At 39.3% G+C, this 20,929-nt stretch overlaps 1 protein-coding gene across 9 annotated transcripts in view; it reads left to right on the top strand.

Annotated features, from left to right (window-relative positions):
- CTNNA3 (catenin alpha 3) overlaps positions 1 to 20,929 on the top strand; it is a 946,302-nt gene that overhangs the window by 482,438 nt on the left and 442,935 nt on the right. For 8 of the 9 annotated variants that reach the window (XM_075130833.1, XM_075130836.1, XM_075130831.1 and 5 more), the window contains 2 exons: positions 13,606 to 13,686; positions 19,861 to 20,013. The exons of the other annotated variant lie outside the window; for it this stretch is intronic. In XM_075130833.1, coding sequence (XP_074986934.1) covers positions 13,606 to 13,686; positions 19,861 to 20,013 — 234 coding nt within the window. The remainder of the gene's footprint in view (positions 1 to 13,605; positions 13,687 to 19,860; positions 20,014 to 20,929) is intronic. 9 annotated transcript variants of the gene reach the window in all.

The following is a 20,929-nucleotide window of genomic DNA, read 5'->3' as shown; positions in this document are numbered from 1 at the left end:
CGGTATGAAAACTGTAACTTTTTACCAGTTCTGCCTTTGGATAAAGTTTTATCAAGGAATAAATGATAATAGGTCTTTGTTTCAAGCTAAATTGTAAGAAAGGATAGGAAGTATTTTTTTAGCCATTTTTACAAGGACTGTGATGTCAGTTTTATTGTGTTTCTTGGTTCTTGCTCAGTCAATGATCTGTTATCTGTGGAGGTCCTATGATTGGTGAAAATAATATTGCCAGTTTGATTACTTCCTTGAACTAATGTCAATTATTTAATTATAGTGTGTATATCTATTAACATATCACAGTTAATATTTTGATTGGTGTTCATATTTTTACTTGAGATTTTTTAAAGGTAGTTTTCTTTCCATAGAGAACTGATCTAATGAAATATAGCTTCTATTTACAGTGGGGTTTGTTTGCTTTAGTTTTGTCTTTTGAAACTATAAACAAAGCAAAAGACATTTATCATATAGTCATACTGTAGCTGGTAGGGAGGGAAAATTTTCACTCCAGTCATTTGCTCATAAAGTCTCTCACAAGCTCTGCAATTAATGTTCAGTATCAGTACAGTCCCCGAAAAAATCAAATTTATGTGCTCAATATCTAGCCTCAGCTTTTAAAAAATTGGAATGTAGGTCTCCATGCCATGTTAAGAGAAAGCTTTGGGTACAACTTGACCTTGATTTAGCAAGGTGCTTAAGCACATCCCTAATCTTGTGAATAATCTCATTAAATTTAGGACTGTTTTTAAATATTTCACTGAATTAAGGTCTGTCTGCATTTTGCTTGGATGAATTGAAGTCAGGAAAAATAGGGTGGTCTTGCTTTCACGTGGAATGCCACCTCTTGCTCAGGCCATCGATGGAATCTATTCCCGGTTGCTTGTGCATCTGACATAGTACTGACAGCAAGCAGAAGCACAGGACTTGCCTACTCCCTTATGGAGGGAGTCAGAGGAAATGATCTGAGAAGTTCCTTTGAGTTTTCCTTTTTCTAACCCATTTCAGGAGTTTTCCGGGTGTGTGTGTGTGTGTGGGGGGGGGGGGGGGGGTTGGGGGCGGTGGTGAAGAGAGAGTATTCTGGGCCTACATTAAGCTGAGAGATTTATGGGGGTTGAAACTATAGTGATCTGCCTCTCCCTTAGCCACGGGACATTGCAAGATCAATACACTAAAGCTTTGTCTACATTGGCAGTGATGCATAGGATATGCGTAGCTCCCTACCATGTAGAAACGCTCCTCTGTGGTGTGGAAAATCTCCAGTAGCGGGGAGCTGCCAGAACCTTTCCCTGCTGCTGCCCTCCCTTCCCATCAGTGGGGAAAGTTTCCGGCAGCAGGGACATTGCACTGCTAAAAATAGCAGTGTAGATGTGGGAAGTACTGCTTGGGCATGTAGAGAGCCATGCAGGGTATATACCATAATGTTTGGCATATCTTTGCTCCGTTAAGAAGTGCTCACTATCTACATTGCTATTTACACCTGGGCTACAGGGGTGTGCAGAGTGCGTACCCTACATGGTGCCCTAAGTGTAGACGTAGCTTAGGTTAACAAATGTTAGGCTAACATAGAAACATTAGACTGGGCAAAGATGACCCTGAACCAAAACCCCATTTCTGAACATCCTCACACATCAGGATTTTCCTAAATATGAACCCAGATCTGAAGTTCATAAGTGACTGTTATTTTTACAGTGGGTTGAACTAAAACTAATTCTGACCACCTCTGGTATTTGAAACCTGGATCCTAATCCAAACGTTGTAGCTTGGGGCTATGTCAAATGGCGAGGGTGGAATTTCACAGACAGGTTATTGCTATACTAATGCATGGAATACATTTGTTGTAGGAGTCAGTTAGGCAAAACCCAAAATATTTTAGTCTTGTATTTAAAGTGAATAGCCTCCAGTTCTACCAGTCAGAACATTCTGTGTTTCAACTCCCATGTTCTGAAACAAATTGAGTTTGCTCCCTTGTCCTCTGCAGGCTATTAACCAAATCATTTCTGATCATGTCTTATCTAATTTGTTCTTGAATATGTGAGATTCATTGTGAAAAAGAATGGTTGTATATTTGTGAACATATATATTTCTCAGTGAAGATGAACCATTTTCAGTTGTATTTGAAATAGACAATGTATTCTGTATCTGTATGTTTGAAAATTGAACAACACTGCACATCTAAACCCTCTGGTTCCATGTGATTTGGCCAGTAGAGCTATTTCATTTATTATAGGTCCATTAGAGAGAGCACTTCTCAACTCTGTGGTGCAACTGAATTCCTGATCACAGCGTAAAGGGGTATTGTTTATTGATTAGCATGGTGAATATTAATTACAGCCATGTGCACTGTTATGATATTTGTGGATAATTGTATCCTTATTATAGAGTTATCAGATATCTATTAACCTCAACACTTGAAAAGGCTGTATCATTGCTTTTCTAAAACAACTCGAGCTAAATCTTCTTTTTACTCTCCTAAAGAGCAAAACACACCAGTGCTCAGAAGAAAGGCAGAAGGCAGATTAGTGTGACTGTTGTAATACTTCAGAAATATCAGCAAAACTAAATTAAAAGCCTCATCTCAAAAAATAGTTTGCTTTTGTCAAGGTTCCTCCCCCACTCTGAACTCTAGGGTACAGATGTGGGGACCTGCATGAAAAACCTCCTAAGCTTATCTTTACCAGCTTAGGTCAAAACTTCCCCAAGGTACAAAATATTTCACCCTTTGTCCTTGGAATGGCCGCTACCACCACCAAACTAATACTGGTTACTGGGGAAGAGCTGTTTGGACGCGTCTTTCCCCCCAAAATACTTCCCAAAACCTTGCACCCCACTTCCTGGACAAGGTTTGGTAAAAAGCCTCACCAATTTGCCTAGGTGACTACAGACCCAGACCCTTGGATCTTAAGAACAATGAACAATCCTCCCAACACTTGCACCCCCCCTTTCCTGGGAAATGTTGGATAAAAAGCCTCACCAATTTGCATAGGTGACCACAGACCCAAACCCTTGGATCTGAGAACAATGAAAAAGCATTCAGGTTTTTACAAGAAGACTTTTAATAAAAAATAGAAGTAAATAGAAATAAAGAAATCCCCCCTGTAAAATCAGGATGGTAGATATCTTACAGGGTAATTAGATTCAAAAACATAGAGAACCCCTCTAGGCAAAACCTTAAGTTACAGTTAAGACTCCATTCCTGGTCTATCCCCGGCAGAAACCAGCATATAGACAGACACACAGACCCTTTGTTTCTCTCCCTCCTCCCAGCTTTTGAAAGTATCTTGTCTCCTCATTGGTCATTTTGGTCAGGTGCCAGCGAGGTTACCTTTAGCTTCTAACCCTTTACAGGTGAGAGGAGCTTTCCCCTGGCCAGGAGGGATTTCAAAGGGGTTTACCCTTCCCTTTATATTTATGACAGCTTTGTTTAAATTCTCTTTAACTTAATGCAGTATTAATCTTGTAGAATTGCTGCTATCACTAACACTGTTCATAATACAGTAATAATAATGTAGAAAAACAATACAGAAATACCTTAATAATCACCCTCCACTCATGGTACCTTCTTGGCATTTAGCCACTGAAGAATCCAGGGGAGTGCTGTGCTTGGGTCTTTCCAGATTTTATATCAAATATATATTTTACCACAATTGAGTACAGAAGGAGCATTTATGCTTATTCAAGGCTAAATCCTCAGCAGGTATAAACTGTCATAACTCCACTGAAATCATAGAGGTTATGCCAGTTTACATCAGCAGAGGAGCTGGCCTTTATTGTGAATTATAATATTATAGGTGGGGCTGGTAGCATCATCTATTATTAAGGTTGACCTACACTTCCCATTAGCAGCCCCATTTTCAGGTGCCACAAGTGTTGCCAAACTAACCATTTAGGCAGATTTTTTTAATGTTCGGTATCTGCTTGTGAAAAATTTCAGGCAAAATGTTTCAGCCATTTCTGAGAATAAGGCTAGGGGAAAATATGTTGTTTTGCTCATGTTAAAAAAAAATTCTGGTGATCTTCTCTTTGATAAGCTCAAATGCCCCATGTCTTTTGCCAACCTACTATTGCTATCAGTTGTTCCATTAGGAGAGAATATTAATTCTATGTAACCTTAATTCAGCCTCCTTGTTGTTATACATTATGACACAGCCTTTAATTACATGCTTACATATTATGTTTTATACAGGAACCCTTTCTCATTCAGTACACAGGGATGAATCAGGACTGGGTAGTAAAAGAGTCTATTGTCTCTAGGACTGCTGCCTCATTTCTTGCAGAAGTTGGAAGGTGTTCAGGGAATGAGCCAGGGGATTGCAGGGAGAGAAAAGATGCTACTCTACCCCATCCCTGCTTCTGCCACATAGTTCTTATGTGATACTAAGTCAAAATGCTTAAATAAAACTTTTTATGGATGGGAAAACTGGGAAAACCTAAATTTTGCAATGTAATGTCCATTTTCTGTCCCCTGCTTCTGCATGAGCAGTAACATTGTGATGACAGAGAGAACCACTCATCACTCCTTCCCCTCCAGTTCCTTTGCATACTTGAAAAGAAAAGGAGGACTTGTGGCACCTTAGAGACAAACAAATTTATTTGAGCATAAGCTTTTGTGAGCTACAGCTCACTTCATTGGATACATACAGTGGAAAATACAGTGAGGAGATTTTATATACACAGAGAACATGAAACAATGGGTGTTACCATATAGACTGTAACAAGAGTGATCAGGAAAGGTGAGCTATTACCAGCAGGAGAGCGGGGGACGGGGAGGGGAGACACCTTTTGTAGTGTTAATCAAGGTGGGCCATTTCCAGCAGTTGACAAGAACAGTAGGGGGGGAAATAAACAAGGGGAAATAGTTTTACTTTGTGTAATGACACATCCGCTCCCGGTCTTTATTCAAGCCTAAGTTAATTGTATCCAGTTCGCAAATTAATTCCAATCCAGCAGTCTCTCGTTGGAGTCTGTTTTTGAAGGTTTTTTTGTGGAAGAATTGCCATGTCATAAATATAAAGGGAAGGGTAAACCCCTTTGAAATCCCTCCTGGCCAGGGGAAAGCTCCTCTCACCTGTAAAGGGTTAAGAAGCTAAAGGTAACCTCGCTGGCACCTGACCAAAATGACCAATGAGGAGACAAGATACTTTCAAAAGCTGGGAGGAGGGAGAGGAACAAAGGGTCTGGGTCTGTCTGTATGCTGCTCTTGCCAGAGACAGAACAGGAATGGAGTCTTAGAACTTTTAGTAAGTAATCTAGCTAGGTATGTGTTAGATTATGATTCCTTTAAATGGCTGAGAAAAGCATTGTGCTGAATAGAATAACTATTTCTGTCTGTGCATCTTTTTTGTAACTTAAGGTTTTGCCTAGAGGGGTTCTCTATGTTTTTGAATCTAATTACCCTGTAAGATATCTACCATCCTGATTTTACAGGGGGGATTTCTTTATTTCTATTTACTTCTATTTTTTATTAAAAGTCTTCTTGTAAAAACTGAATGCTTTTCATTGTTCTCAGATCCAAGGGTTTGGGTCTGTGGTCACCTATGCAAATTGGTGAGGCTTTTTATCCAACATTTCCCAGGAAAGGGGGGGTGCAAGTGTTGGGAGGATTGTTCATTGTTCTTAAGATCCAAGGGTCTGGGTCTGTAGTCACCTAGGCAAATTGGTGAGGCTTTTTACCAAACCTTGTCCAGGAAGTGGGGTGCAAGGTTTTGGGAAGTATTTTGGGGGGAAAGACGCGTCCAAACAGCTCTTCCCCAGTAACCAGTATTAGTTTGGTGGTGGTAGCGGCCATTCCAAGGATAACGGGTGTAATATTTTGTACCTTGGGGAAGTTTTGACCTAAGCTGGTAAAGATAAGCTTAGGGGGTTTTTTCATGCAGGTCCCCACATCTGTACCCTAGAGTTCAGAGTGGGGGAGGAACCTTGACATGCCACTTTTAGGTCTGTAATCGAGTGACCAAAGAGAATGAAGTGTTCTCCGACTGGTTTTTGAATGTTATAATTCTTGACATCTGATTTGTGTCCATTTATTCTTTTACGTAGAGACTGTCCAGTTTGGCCAATGTACATGGCAGAGGGGCATTGCTGGCACATGATGGCATATATCACATTGGTAGATGTGCAGGTGAACGAGCCTCTGATAGTGTGGCTGATGCGACTAGGCCCTATGATGGTGTCCCCTGAATAGATATGTGGACACAGTTGACAACAAGCTTTGTTGCAAGGATAGGTTCCTGGGTTAGTGGTTCTGTTGTGTGGTGTGTGGTTGCTGGTGAGTATTTGCTTCAGGTTGGGGGGCTGTATGTAAGCAAGGACTGGCCTGTCTCCCAAGATCTGTGAGAGTGATGGATCATCCTTCAGGATAGGTTGTAGATCCTTGATGATGCGTTGGTACTCCTTTTCTTTTTGTGGATACAGACTAACACGGCTGCTACTCTGAAACCTGTCATTATGCAAGGCACTGAATTTAGCCATATGGAGTGGAAATCTATCAACTTCATGAAAAAATTCGTACATCCTCTACAGCAAACAGGGAAAGATTAATAATGAGCTCTCAAAACTGGATACTCATAAAAAAACAAGTTTCCACACAAACTTCCTCATGGCTGGACTTTACAAAAACTAGACAAGCCATTTACAACACACACTTTGCTTCTCTACAAAAGAAAAAGGACATTAAACTATCTAAACTACTACATGCCACAAGGGGCCACAACAGTGGTTCCCTTAACCCACCCAGCAATATTGTTAATCTATCCAACTATACTCTCAGCCCAGCAGAAGAATCTTTCCGATCTCGGGGCCTCTCCTTCTTCCCCTCCACCCCCACAAACATGATACAGTTCTGTGGTGACGTAGAATCCTATTTTCGATGTCTCCGACTTAAGGAATATTTCCAACACCCCTCTGAACAACATACTAACCCACAGAGACCTTCCTACCAACACTACAAAAAGAAGGATTCTCGGTGGACTCCTCCTGAAGGTCGAAACAACAGACTGGACTTCTACATAGAGTGCTTCCACCGAATTGCACGGGCTGAAATTGTGGAAAAGCAACATCACTTTACCCATAACCTCAGCCATGCAGAACACAATGCCATCCACAGCCTCAGAAATAACTCTGACATCATAATCGAAAAGGCTGAGAAAGGAGGTGCTGTCGTCGTCATGAATAGGTCGGAATATGAACAGGCAGCTCTCCAACACCACTTTCTACAAGCCATTATCCTCTGATCCCACTGCGGGTTACCAAAAGAAACTACACTATCTGCTCAAGAAACTCTCTGGAAAAGCACAAGGACAAATCTGCACAGACACACCCCTGGAACCCCGACCCGGGGTATTCTATCTGCTACCCAAGATCCATAAACCTGGAAATCCTGGACACCCCATCATCTCAGGCATTGGCACCCTGACAGCAGGATTGTCTGGCCATGTAGACTCCCTCCTCAGGCCCTACGCTACCAGCACTCCCAGCTATCTTCGAGACACCACTGACTTCCTGAGGAAACTACAATCCATCAGTGATCTTCCTGAAAACACCATCCTGGCCACTATGGATGTAGAAGCTCTCTACACCAACATTCCACACAAAGATGGACTACAAGCCATCAGGAACAGTATCCCCAATGATGTCACAGCAAACCTGGTGGCTGAACTTTGTGACTTTGTCCTCACCCATAACTATTTCACATTTGGGGACAATGTATACCTTCAAATCAGTGGCACTGCTATGGGTACCCGCATGGCCCCACAGTATGCCAACATTTTTATGGCTGACTTAGAACAATGCTTCCTCAGCTCTCGTCCCCTAATGCCCCACTCTACTTGTGCTACACTGATGATATCTTTGTCATCTGGACCCATGGAAAAGAAGCCCTTGAAGAATTCCACCATGATTTCAACAGTTTCCATCCCACCATCAACCTCAGCCTGGACCAGTCCACACGAGATCCACTTGCTGGACACTATGGTTCTAATAAGTGATGGTGACATAAACACCACCCTATACCGGAAACCTACTGACCGCTATACTTACCTACATGCCTCCAGCTTTCATCCAGACCACACCACACGATCCATTGTCTCCAGCCAAGCTCTACGATACAACCGCATTTGCTCCAACCCCTCAGACAGAGACAAACACCTACAAGATCTCTATCAAGCGTACTTACAACTACAATACCCACCTGCTGAAGTGAAGAAACAGATTGACAGAGCCAGGAGAATACTACAGGACAGGCCCAACAAAGAAAATAACAGAACGCCACTAGCCATCACCTTCAGCCCCCAACTAAAACCTCTCCAACGCATCATCAAGGATCTACAACCTATCCTGAAGGATGACCCATCACTCTCACAGATCTTGGGAGACAGGCCAGTCCTTGCTTACAGACAGCCCCCCAACCTGAAGCAAATACTCACCAGCAACCACACACCACACAACAGAACCGCTAACCCAGGAACCTATCCTTGCAACAAAGCTTGTTGTCAACTGTGTCCACATATCTATTCAGGGGACACCATCATAGGGCCTAGTCACATCAGCCACACTATCAGAGGCTCGTTCACCTGCACATCTACCAATGTGATGTATGCCATCATGTGCCAGCATGGCTTCTGACTTTGTACTGTGGTAACTTACACCATTTCTTTGCTAAAGGTAATCGTTAGTTTTCTTTTTTAAAAAAGGGTTACATGAAAATTCCAGCTCATTTTCAATTATATTTGTTTGTTTGCTTCTTACAAAATTGAGGCTATGGCTTTGTGAATATTTACCTTTTCAAAAAAGCAAGGAATTATAGCTGAATTATAGCTCAATTTTCTGTTACACAGTTTCAAAAAAGTCATTTCCAGTTACAGTAAAACTGAAGTTTCATTAAACATGTTTTGTTTGACTACACTATAATTTAAATATTTTCAATACATTGGTCAACATGGCATTGAGTGGTAAAATACGGAGCTTCACAAAGATAACAATGGCAATAAAATGTACTTTGAAGACAACATTTATCTGTAAACAGCACTATGATGGTGTACCAGGCATTTGCTGCCCCATCAGAGACGACACTGCCTTGTTGCACCTCGTCCCGCCCCGCCCCCAGGAAGGTATCCTGCTAGAAGGAAAAAGCAGCAAGTTCAGACTTTATGTATTGCCTCCTGAGGCCTCCCGTGATCAGCTGCAGGCAGAACCTGCAAGAACTGGTCCTCCAGCACCTAGAAAGGCCAGAAGCAGACAGAGACCAGGCCAGATAAAAATGGCTCGCTGCGTCTATCAGGGGCAAATTTTGAGTGAAGCTAGGATAGGGAATGAAGCCTTTATTGCACTAATCAAGTTATCTGGCCTGGTCAGGGGCCTAACCTTGAAAATATTTGCTTTCAATCTCTGTAAAGAACTATTGCTTATATTAAGAACTTTAATGCCCAGTAGCTACTTTGAGTTCAGTGTTAATTTGTTATTTTGTAAACCTCTGGTGAACCTGCTCCATGTTGCACCATGCTCAGGTGAGCTCTTGCTAAGCACCTAAGGGAAAAAAATTCTGCCTATTAAAAAACAAAAAAACCCTAAGGAAATTCACCAGCAAAAACTTCATTTAATGTTAGTTAAGGCTGCTCTCATCAGTAAACTAAGACATACAAAATTAGGAAATACAAAGTTAACTATTAAAAAGGACTTCAGTAATTGAGTGGAGAGTATGCTTGTAAATTTTTTGCTGACAGCAAGCTGGGAGGGATTGCAAGCACTTTAGAGGACAGGATTAGAATTCAAAAGGAAGAATTATTCAGAAATCAATAAGATGAAATCAAGAAAGACTTATACTTAGTAATGAAAAATCAGATGCACAAATGCATAATGGGGAATAACTGGCTAGGCAGCAGTACTTCAGAAAAGGAACTGGGAGATATAGTGGGTCACAGATTTAATATAAATCAATAACATGATTCAGTTGCAGAAAAGGCTAGTATTTTGGAGTTTATTAACAGGAGTGTCACAGATATGACACAAGAGAGAATTGTTCCACTCTACTTGGCACTGGTGATATCTCAGCTAGAGTATTGTGTCCAGTTTTAGGTAAGAAATTTTAAGAAACATTGTTAAATTGGGGGAAGCAAAAAAAAAGTAGAAAACATGATTTCTGAAGAAAAGTTAAAAAATTTGGGTATGATTAGGTTTGAGAAAAGAAGAGTGAGGGGGTACCTGATAAGTGTTCACTGTCCTCTTTATAACTGCCCTTAATATATTTGATCAGTTGTTCTCCATGTCCACTGAAGGTAGGGCAAGAAGCACTCAACTCAGTCTTTAGAAAGATTAGGTTAGATATTAGAAAGTTTTTCCTAACTATAGGGATAGTTATGTACTTGAACAAGTTACCAAGGGAGAGTGTGGAATTCCTGTCTTCAACAACGATTTAGACAAACATTTGTTAGGGATGGTCTAAGTATTCTTGGTCTTGCATAGGTGAGAGGCAATGGACTAGATGACCCCTCGAGGTCTCTTCCTGCCCTACATTTTTATGGTTCGGTGAAGTCAAGTACTTTCAACTCAGAAAATGTCAGAATGAACATCGCCCATACAATGTTTGGTTAGCTTGGTGGTTTTGTACACATGCATTATGATACAGCCTTTAATTACCTGATCCTTTTTTTTACATAGGACCTCTGGTTCATTTAGTGCCTAGGAAGTGCCTACTCTGGGGATGAATTGGGGTTGCTAAAGGGCAGTCGTCATTGTAGAAGGGCCCTTATGTTTAAGGCTTTTCCTATGCTCACCTTTGTGTCTCCCACATACTGTAATAGTATTAGCACCCAGTTTTGAAATACTATGTAAGGTGAGAAGTCACACTTTTAAATAAAGGATTTATCCTAACAGTAATAGAATTTTCTTCTACTGGAGAAAGATGATTTATTAGTTTGAACATATCCATGCATGTTACCTAAATAAAGTTAATCAGAAGCTGCATTTTATAATTTGTTTAGCCTTGCAGTAAGCAAGGTGAAGAGTAATTTATGTAGAGTTATCTTAGCTTAACAGACATTGCCCATGACAGTAAATTCACAAAGAAAGGACTTTCTTTAGATGTACTATTTTTATGCCATCTCTTCGATGGAGGAGGATATTTAGCTGTAGCTGCATCAGAGAACTAGGTGATCGTAGGAGCCAGTTTACATCATTACTCACCACCTCTGACATTACATCCTACTGGAAAAGTTCAGAAATCCCAATACTTGACATTGATTCTGTCTCCTTAAAAAAAAATCACCTCTCTATATAAATCTTTAAAGGATGTGGTGATGTGCTATTGCACCCTTTAGTTGGCAAATGCATAGCTATGTGCTGAGTTAAATACCATTCAAAATGTTTTTATTGGTTCTTTTTAACTAGCAGTTAGGAAAGGATTAATTTTGCTGCCAGGGCTGATTGTGGCATTGCTAAATGCAGTACAGGAATCATTATTTTCTTTGTACCTACACAGGTATTGATATGAGCATCTAGTTACATTACTTCTATGGCATTGTAGCTACCTTTGATCATTCACTCTTTATGAAGATTGTAGACTCTGATTGTGAGGCTGCTGCAATAGCTGGAAATAATGAAAAATGTCAAAGACAGCCCTAATATAGATTATTTATACTGGAAAGAGAAAAGAATTGTTCCTTTCAATCAGTGGAGAATATGACCGTTATTTCAAGGCATTTGTAACATCCAGTGACAACATTTAAAGTAGTAGGACTTGATCCTAATAGGCTTCCCTAAACTTTCTTCCTCTCATTTCCATTCTTCTGTACCAAACTGATTAAGCATTGTGCTTTTTTTCTATTGGCAGATCTTCTTTTGTAATAGAAAATTTATCTATTTGTATGTATATACACTGTTGGATTATCATATATATCATATACAGCAGTATATGTGTATTTATAATCAGGTTATATAAATATAGAGAAACAAACTTCTTTTTAAGTTTTTCAACATTTTTCAAAGTGAGATAGTTTCAACTAGGTCCACATAAAATGGAGTTGCTAATGTGCTAATACTATGGTTCAGAATCTCAGCTGGTATACATTGGTGTAGCTCCACTGACATCAATCAGAGTCTGTCCCTGTATCTTGAAATATTTCACATATGGTAGGAAACCTGTATTCATGATGTTTTAAGGTTTCAGAGTAGCAGCCATGTCTGTATCCGCAAAAAGAAAAGGAGGACTTGGAGCACCTTAGAACCAATTTATTAGAGCATAAGCTTTCGTGAGCTACAGCTCACTTTAAGTAACTGAGTAGGGAAAATACATGTGTGTCTTTCTTTTGGACTAGAACAATACAACTTTGATTGGTAAACTACGTCAAATTCCTTTAGAGAAATAAATTTCATAAGACTACTTGCAACCTTACATACTGTATCTGTTGTCTTAAATATATAATATGACATAATTGTTAGACAAAATAAACTAGGAGTAAAATTATATAGAGTAACTGTTGGCTAAGACAGTAAAAATATCAACTACTAATTTCAGACGTGAATAATAACCCAACCATTTTGCATTAGCAGCAATAGTTTGAAGAACAAAAACGAGAATACCGCTATACTAAAAGTGTGAAGCTGACACCCACAGTACCCTCTAAAGTATCGCAAGGCTTTTTCCATATCTTCTATGTTCCGATGATTTTTTCATTATGTGCTGTCAGATGAAAGGCGTTTCTAATTTGCACAGATTACATAAATGGAATTTACACTGCACATCTTTTACGTTTAACAACTCACCAGTGCAGTTCTATAGAATTATTAAAAATACTGTACATTAAAACAACTTAAAAGCTATCAAACTGTATCATGTGTGTCTGGCCCTTTTAAACTGCTTGCTATGAGAGAACAAAATGTTTACATAGGTGTGGTGATAATGAAGTGGACATTCGGTGCTGTGCTTCTAATGTCATGTGGAATGTATCGCAACATTGAAAAAGCAATAGTACAACAGTTCAAAGTATAAAAAATATGATATCTATGTAATCTTTTTTCCACTTAATATAAGCAAAGTGTGTATTCATCGTATTGAATGCTATATGACACTAGCCGTTGATGCTTGAAAATGTAAGCTGGTGGTTTGCACACATGCAAACCCATCTCTATTCAGCAAAACACTTAAGCACATGTTTAAGTCCCATTGACCTTAATCGCATTTAAGCACATAGTTAGTTATCCATTTAAGCACATAGTTAGTTATCCATGCTTAGGTGCATTTCTGGATTGGGGTCACAGAGAGAGAGAAATTGTTAAAAGATGTTAAATAGTCACTGTATACGTAACAAGAAAAGGAGTACTTGTGGCACCTTAGAGACTAACCAATTTATTTGAGCATGAGCTTTCGTGAGCTACAGCTCACTTCATCAGATGTTTACCGTGGAACATCTGATGAAGAGCACCACACTTCTGCTGCAGTTTCCACGGTAAACATCTGATGAAGTGAGCTGTAGCTCACGAAAGCTCATGCTCAAATAAATTGGTTAGTCTCTAAGGTGCCACAAGTACTCCTTTTCTTTTTGCGAATACAGACTAACACGGCTGTTCCTCTGAAACCTGTATACGTAACAGTTTTGTTTTCTATAATGTTTGTTTCAGGCTGACAAGAAAGAGAGGAGTAATGCCCTGAATATTGCAATAGATAATATGTGCAAGAAGACAAGAAACCTTCGCAGACAGGTAAAGAACTTGGGGACAAAATGATGGGAAAGCAGATTTATCTAAATACAATTTTTCCTGCTTTTGATATCCTGCTTTTGATATTATAATTTTAAAAAGAGAGAGGAATTCTCATCCAGAGCATTTATAATGTTGTTAGAAATATGTAACCCCCCAAAGGTCCAAGACTATGAATAAGGCCCCAGAAGTGGATCTGGGTGCATATATATATATATATGCATATAAATGTATAATTTTTACAGAAATTTGCTTCTTATGGCATTTGGAAATTTGGAGTGATTTTATGAAATTTTGTACAGGATTGATGAAATTTCACATATCTTATTCTCGTCTGTCTGAATTTAGCCCTCAAAACAAATCTTGAAAAGCCATTTTTGCTTGAATATTAATACTTATGAGTTGCATAAGAACTGCTTGAGGAGGAGGTTAATGGTGCTGTCTACCTTGTGACCACACTGTGTGGAGGAATAAGGCTTGAGCTGGAAGGCATGAAATCTTGAGTTCTATTCCTACCTCTGCCAATGTGTGGCTTTAATAATTTTTTTCAATTATAGCACTTGACAAACATTAATTATGGCTCACAATGCTCCTATGAAGTGGATAAAAGTAATTACTTTCTGGTTTGTTTCTGTAGTTTTCATAAGATATTTCAGGGTCTACAAGACCAAATGAAATATGGAATTAGGACTTCTCCAGTAGCTGGTTTTCGGTCCACATGACTCAACTGGCAAGATCAGGGCCATAGTGTACTCTGTCCCATGAGTAATGAAATATTCTAGTGTTCTACAGCTTCCATCATTTTGGTGCTTCAACTTCACACAAAATTTTATGAAGGCAACACAGTGAAGTTATGTTTGAAACTAGCTTTAATGAGGTGATGTAGAATACAGCACACATGTCCATCATCGACACATTGGTCCAGTCACCAGCTAGCTGGTAGGACATCATGAGCCATCCCACAAGCCCAACTTCAGTGAAAAAACAAAATAGGGAAGGACGGATTCAAAAGTGGGTATCTCTCATTTTGGAATTGTATATTCCAGGAATTTCTAAACATGTTAAAATATTTTAATATATTTCCTGTGGCTTTTATTTATTATTATTTGTAAATGTGTATGGTGCCATAGATGTTCATGGCACTTTCATAATTTAGTTATTTGTGTGCAGTGTACCCTAGATCAGTGCTTCCCTCACTAGCAGAGCTGTATACGTTTTAAAGGAAGGGATGATGGCATACTGATTCCTATGTATCTTGAAATATTGCCAGTGTTAATACTCCCATCCCAGCTCTTTCCCATTGTACTTGTGGATGATCTGTTATGCTTTGCCCAGATGTTTTGCCTACGGTTATTGTTTAGTTATTTTCTGGAAGGGATCTTAGGGCAGATGTTCCCATGTCTGTCCCCTTCTCTTATCTACTGATAGCTTTTCTGCACACAGTGCAGATTTAATTGCCAATGTCCTTTTGAAACAGGGAAAAGAGATTTCCTCACTAATAATTACTCTGTTTATTTCAGGTCTTTTGCCAACATTGCATGTGAGAAAGCAGTTTTCCACACTCATCACAACATTGGTTCTAACAGCATCACACACACATGCTGAGATTCCTTCTTTACCTTCTGAGGACAGTATACCCACAGATTTTATAAACTATACTTTTCTATATCTTCATTTTTGCCTCCTGTGACGCTTCGGTTACCAAATACTTCATAAGGGGGAAAACCTTACACCGTAAACAACAGCAATAAAAAAGTTTGCCAGAAGTCACCCCTCTGCCTCCTGCTTATAGCATCTGCCACATCTTTCCTTTTCACTATATAATATGATACATTTACTGTCCCAGTAACAATCACCACCATGATTGTGCCTGTTCTTCTTTGTCTGTCTGCTTGCCTTTCTGCCAATATTATAATGTAGTTCATGGGATTCTGCCTCATAGGTGGTAAGAGTTAGAAACAGACCCCTTAAGGTATAGAAAAAATTGCTTGCTATGATCATGTTGAAGAGAAATTGATACTGCTTTAGACACCACAAAATAATTTTCTGGACTTTGCCTTTCGGTCTTTCCCCCTTCCCTTCTCTTCACCTTTTTATCCCTTTCCTTGTTTTTCCATTATTTTGTTTCCTTTCTTTCTGCGTTGCTATAAGAACTATGTTTCTAAAATCCAAGCACCATACATAACTCAGCAAAAGTAAAGCACAGCAACAATATTTCATAGTTTTATACACCACAACAAAAGGCATGGCAGTGGCTCTGTTCTCTTAAAAGTAACTTTCATTTTGCTGAATTTCAGGATAGAGAGTTCCTCAGAACCAAAATATAGCAAGAACTAAAATCTCCATATATGAAAGATTAATTAAGCCAATCAATCAATAAACAGCTAAAGAGAAGAATTATGCAACAGGAGATAAAATAAAGTGTTGATTAGAAAGCTGGCTTTAACTTTCTGGATGCTACAGATATGTTATGCATTGACGGGGTTATTATAGTACCTGTTTCTAAAATGGAACTGTGGTGAAACGCTGTACAGATGCAGGTATCTGTGTTATGCAGGCCTTAGTATGCAATTTGGCATTTATGGTGTTCTTGTGCAGCATCACATGATAGAATGAACTGTGCATCTATTAAAATATTATCTGACAAGCTCCAAAGGGCCTGCTGTAAAGGGCCTGCTCCTGCTGAAATCAGTGGGAGATTTGTCTTTGACTTGAATAGGTGCAGAATCAGGTTGTCCTGTGAATACATTAGTTCAGTGCAAGTGAAATGCAGTAAAATGAGTGGAAATTTAAGTAATACACACATTTTTAGATGGCATTTCCTGATTTGGCCGTTACCTTAGCCAAAACAAATCTGTCAGAGAAAATGAAACAGCATCCATGGGTACAGTGCTGCTGTGGCTTTTTTATGTTAGTATTGTAATGAAATTTGGCAAGTTCAGGATCTCTCCCTTCATAAAGAAAATAATGAAGTAGATTGGTGTGTATTTAATTGGAATAGCAATATCTTAGACCCTAATCCTACAAAGACATACAGACATGCTTAATTTTAAAGAGATGACTTCACTGACTTCAATGGCACTAGCCAAATGACTAAAGTCAAGCATGTGTTTTTGCAGGATAGGGGTCTACATGTATTTTGCTCTTGTTGTTGAAACTCTTACTCTCCCTTTCTGAGTTGTTAAACTGGAATATAAACCAATGTAGGTAGGTGCTGAATGTGCAAATGGAGACTCTAATACCGCATTGGGATCTGCTAAGCTGGACCCCTATGTGTATGTTGACACTGCACATCAAGGCTACCTCTACATGACACACTGATTGTGGTGGCGTGTAGCGTGTGTGTGTGAAGCTACACATTGAAGTGAAAAGCAGGCTGCATCCACGCTGTGGTATGTGTCAGTGAAAGGCTCTGATGGGGGGAAGCAGTAGGGAAAGTTTTCAGAAGCTCCCTGCTACAAGATTCTTTCTGGGGAAAGCCATCAGAAACCTTTCCCGTTTCCGGACTCTTTTCAAATAGCAGAAGGCAGCTCTGGCAATGGGGAGACAGTGTAGGGTGACCAGATGTCTTGATTTTATAGGGACAGTCCTGACATTCGGGACTTTGTCTTATATAGGGGCTTATTACCTCCCATCCCCATCCTGATCCTTTGGACATGTTTTTACTCGCCTAAGCTGTGTCATGCCAGCTACACTGCTATTTGTACGCATGCTGGGGGGTAACCCGAGTATGTACATTACATGCCACCAAAAGAAGTACGCAGAGTAGATGTATCCTACATCAGGGGTCTGTGAAACTTGGGTTTGTGGACTCAGTGTTTCCAAGCACATGCTTGAGCAGCTCCACTGCATTGTAAACCTGTGTGTACAATTTCTAGACCCAGGATTCACAGCCATGCTAACGTGCCCATGCTGCACTAGGCAGTCCTTCTGACTGGGGTCTGTTGCTTGATCTGCATTCAAGCTGCAGAATGACAGGGTGTCAAGGTTCCTTCCCCACTCTGAACTCTAGGGTACAGATGTGGGGACCTGCATGAAAGACCCCCTAAGCTTATTCTTACCAGCTTAGGTTAAAAACTTCCCCAAGGTCAAACTTTGCCTTGTCTTGAACAGTATGCTGCTACCACCAAGTGTTTTAAACAAAGAACAGGGAAAAAGACCACTTGGAGACGTCTTCCCTCAAAATATCCCCACAAGCCCTACACCGCCTTTCCTGGGGAAGGCTTGATAATAATATCCTCACCAATTTGTACAGGTGAACACAGACCCAAACCCTTGGATCTTAAGAACAATGAAAAGGCAATCAGGTTCTTAAAAGAAGAATTTTAATTAAAGAAAAGGTAAAAGAATCACCTCTGTAAAATCAGGATGGTAAATACCTCACAGGGTAATCAGATTCAAAACATAGAGAGTCCCTCTAGGCAAAACCTTAAGTTACAAAAAGACACAAAAACAGGAATATACTTTCCCTCCAGCACAGCTTATTTTACAAGCCATTAAACAAAAGGAAATCTAACACATTTTCTAGCTAGATTACTTATTAACTTAACAGGAGTTGTAAGGCTTACATTCCTGATCTGTTCCCAGCAAAAGCACACAAAGACAGACTAAACCCTTTGTTCCCCCCCACCTCCAGATTTGAAAGAATTTTGTCACCTCATTGGCCATTTTGGGTCAGGTGCCAGCGGGGTTACCTTAGCTTCTTAACCCTTTACAGGTGAAAGGATTTTGCCTCTGGCCAGAAGGGATTTTATAGCGCTGTATACAGAAAGGTGGTTACCCTTCCCTTTATATTTATGACACAGGGCTTAGCCAAGTCACAGCAGGACTTGGGGTCTGATCCTTCCCTGTAGCTGGGTCCTAGGACCTGAGTCATGAGTGCTTCCTGACCTGGATCAGATTGATTTGTATGTGGAAGGAAGAGGGGCTTGGGCTAAAACCTGAATGAGAACCAGAGCTTAGTGTGCAGTGTAGACATTATGTCTGTGTAGCATCCCATTGATCTGGGATCTTATAATGTATATTATGTGATAAGCTAGTTTAAAATAGATTTGCAAAAAGTTCCAAAAATGGCTTGAACAATGTTTTTCAGGAATGTCAGAGTCTGACTCAATGCCTATTGAAGTCAATTGGATGCTTTTCTTTGACTTTAGGTATCTGATGAGGACTTTAGATTGGAAAATACTTGTCTAAGTAGTAGAATCTGTATCCAAAGCTTGCCTTGCAAGCACAGATTTCCCCATATAAAGGGAGAGTAACATCAGAAAGGCTTTGTTTTTTCATATCTGCCTAACCGTAGGAGTGCTTACCTGCACTGAGCTTTTTCACAGAGGGACATTGGAACTAAAATGATATATAAAAATATTTTCCTTTGGGAGCAAACCAATTAGTGCCTTTTCACTTCAATATTACTTTTAAGATGCTTTTATTTTCTGTTACAATCAGCGTCTTCTAGATTAGTATCAGCATTTTTATATGTACTGATAAATGGGCTAGAACAAATAAGTACATATTTTGCACTGGGGAACTTAATACAATTGATAATGTTAATTATATTCCGTGTAATGCTTTGATTTGTGTACTTCCTAGAGTGTATGATTACAATGAACTCATTTAGATTTAGAACCTAGAAAATATCCTCTGAGTAATTTCCCAAAGGTCAGTTATAAGATTATAGGAAATCTAATTTAAGAGAACTAATTTGTACTGGAATGCTACACTTGTTTAATAATTTAAGATGGAAGTTGAAGAACAATTCATGCAAATGGAGAAAATTGGACATCAGATTTGTTTATTATTCTCCTTGCTGTATTAATCTATTATCAGATGTTCTTATCAGTGATCTCATTGGTATAATTACCATGCCACATACAATGTAGCTAATCAAAATATATTTTTTGACCTGAAACAAGGTAGAAAACATCTGGGTAATTTTACGGTTATGAAAATATATGATGTAGAAGATATGGACATGTAGCTTCAATAATTTCCATTTGTATACTGCCCTTTTTATAGGATACAAAGAAATTCATAGAAGTACTGATAATTTGTAGTTCAGATTGCAATTACTGTATATTGATCTTATTCAACTATGATCGTTTTTATAATTACTGTAGTGGTCTATAATACAGAGTATAATATAATCTGCTGAGGGGAAGATGATGCTTTATTTTTCAGCTTCGGAAAGCTATTATAGATCATGTCTCAGACTCCTTCTTGGATACCACTGTTCCACTTCTAGTTCTCATTGAGGCTGCTAAAAATGGAAGAGAAAAGGAAATAAAGGAATATGCTGCTATATTTCAAGAACACACCAGCAGGCTTGTGGAGGTAGGTTTCATGGATCTGCAGCTGGACTGAATATATGTGATAAGTGACTTCATACTGCACTACATTTTTTTACCTGATTTGATAACATAGTTACGCACAGTAACTCAGCAAAATGCATCAGTGACTAAATTCAGTAACAACATATGCTTTCTTTGTTCACTACCTGCATAGCTCTAAGATCTGGATTTATGTGATCTTGGCCTCATATAAGATTTCATGACAATGGAAACTAGTGGGTTATTTTCTTCCCTCTTTAAATCAACGGGAGGCTTCCCAAAAAGTAGTTCAGAAGGAGTAGGATCAGATGCTAATAGGATAAGAAACAATAACTTGAAATATTTTGGAACTCTACTACCTGGACTGTTGGAAGCCACAAGTCAGTGTTAGTTATTTGCGAACTGTTTCGCCCTTAATGTGTCTAACATGCAGGATAATATGAAATGTATAATCAAGCTTCCTGATCAAGGACTTGTTACTTGACCCACAGTTTAAAGCCATGTTCCTGGAAAACCGATCCATGGTGGGTAGATGGTTGTGTGGAGCCTGGGGCAGATATAAGAATCTGTCTGTGTGTACTAATTTACAGGATTTGGTCCTAAAAATATACTCAAATAGATGCAAAAATAATTTTAATTTTATTCAGAGTGGAATAATTTTATATATAAAAGGTAAGAACATTGTCTTCTATTACTTGGTAAATGTGCTGAATAGAATTGTTTGGGACCTTGAGACCCAATCCTGTAAACACTATGTACATGAGTAACTATACTCAAAGGGACTATTCACATGGATAAAGTTACTTGTGGGTATGCAGCACTGGGGCTTTAAACACTAAAAACACTACAAATGCCCAAATTGGGGTTCTCAAAGCAATATAATCTCAGATGCATGTTATAGGTAAGCTGCTGCTTTTTCC

Source organism: Caretta caretta, chromosome 7, assembly GCF_965140235.1.
Source record: "Caretta caretta isolate rCarCar2 chromosome 7, rCarCar1.hap1, whole genome shotgun sequence".
Classification (NCBI taxonomy): domain Eukaryota; kingdom Metazoa; phylum Chordata; order Testudines; family Cheloniidae; genus Caretta; species Caretta caretta.
Note: the sequence above shows the minus strand (reverse complement) of the source record. Positions and strands in the feature narration are given on the sequence as shown.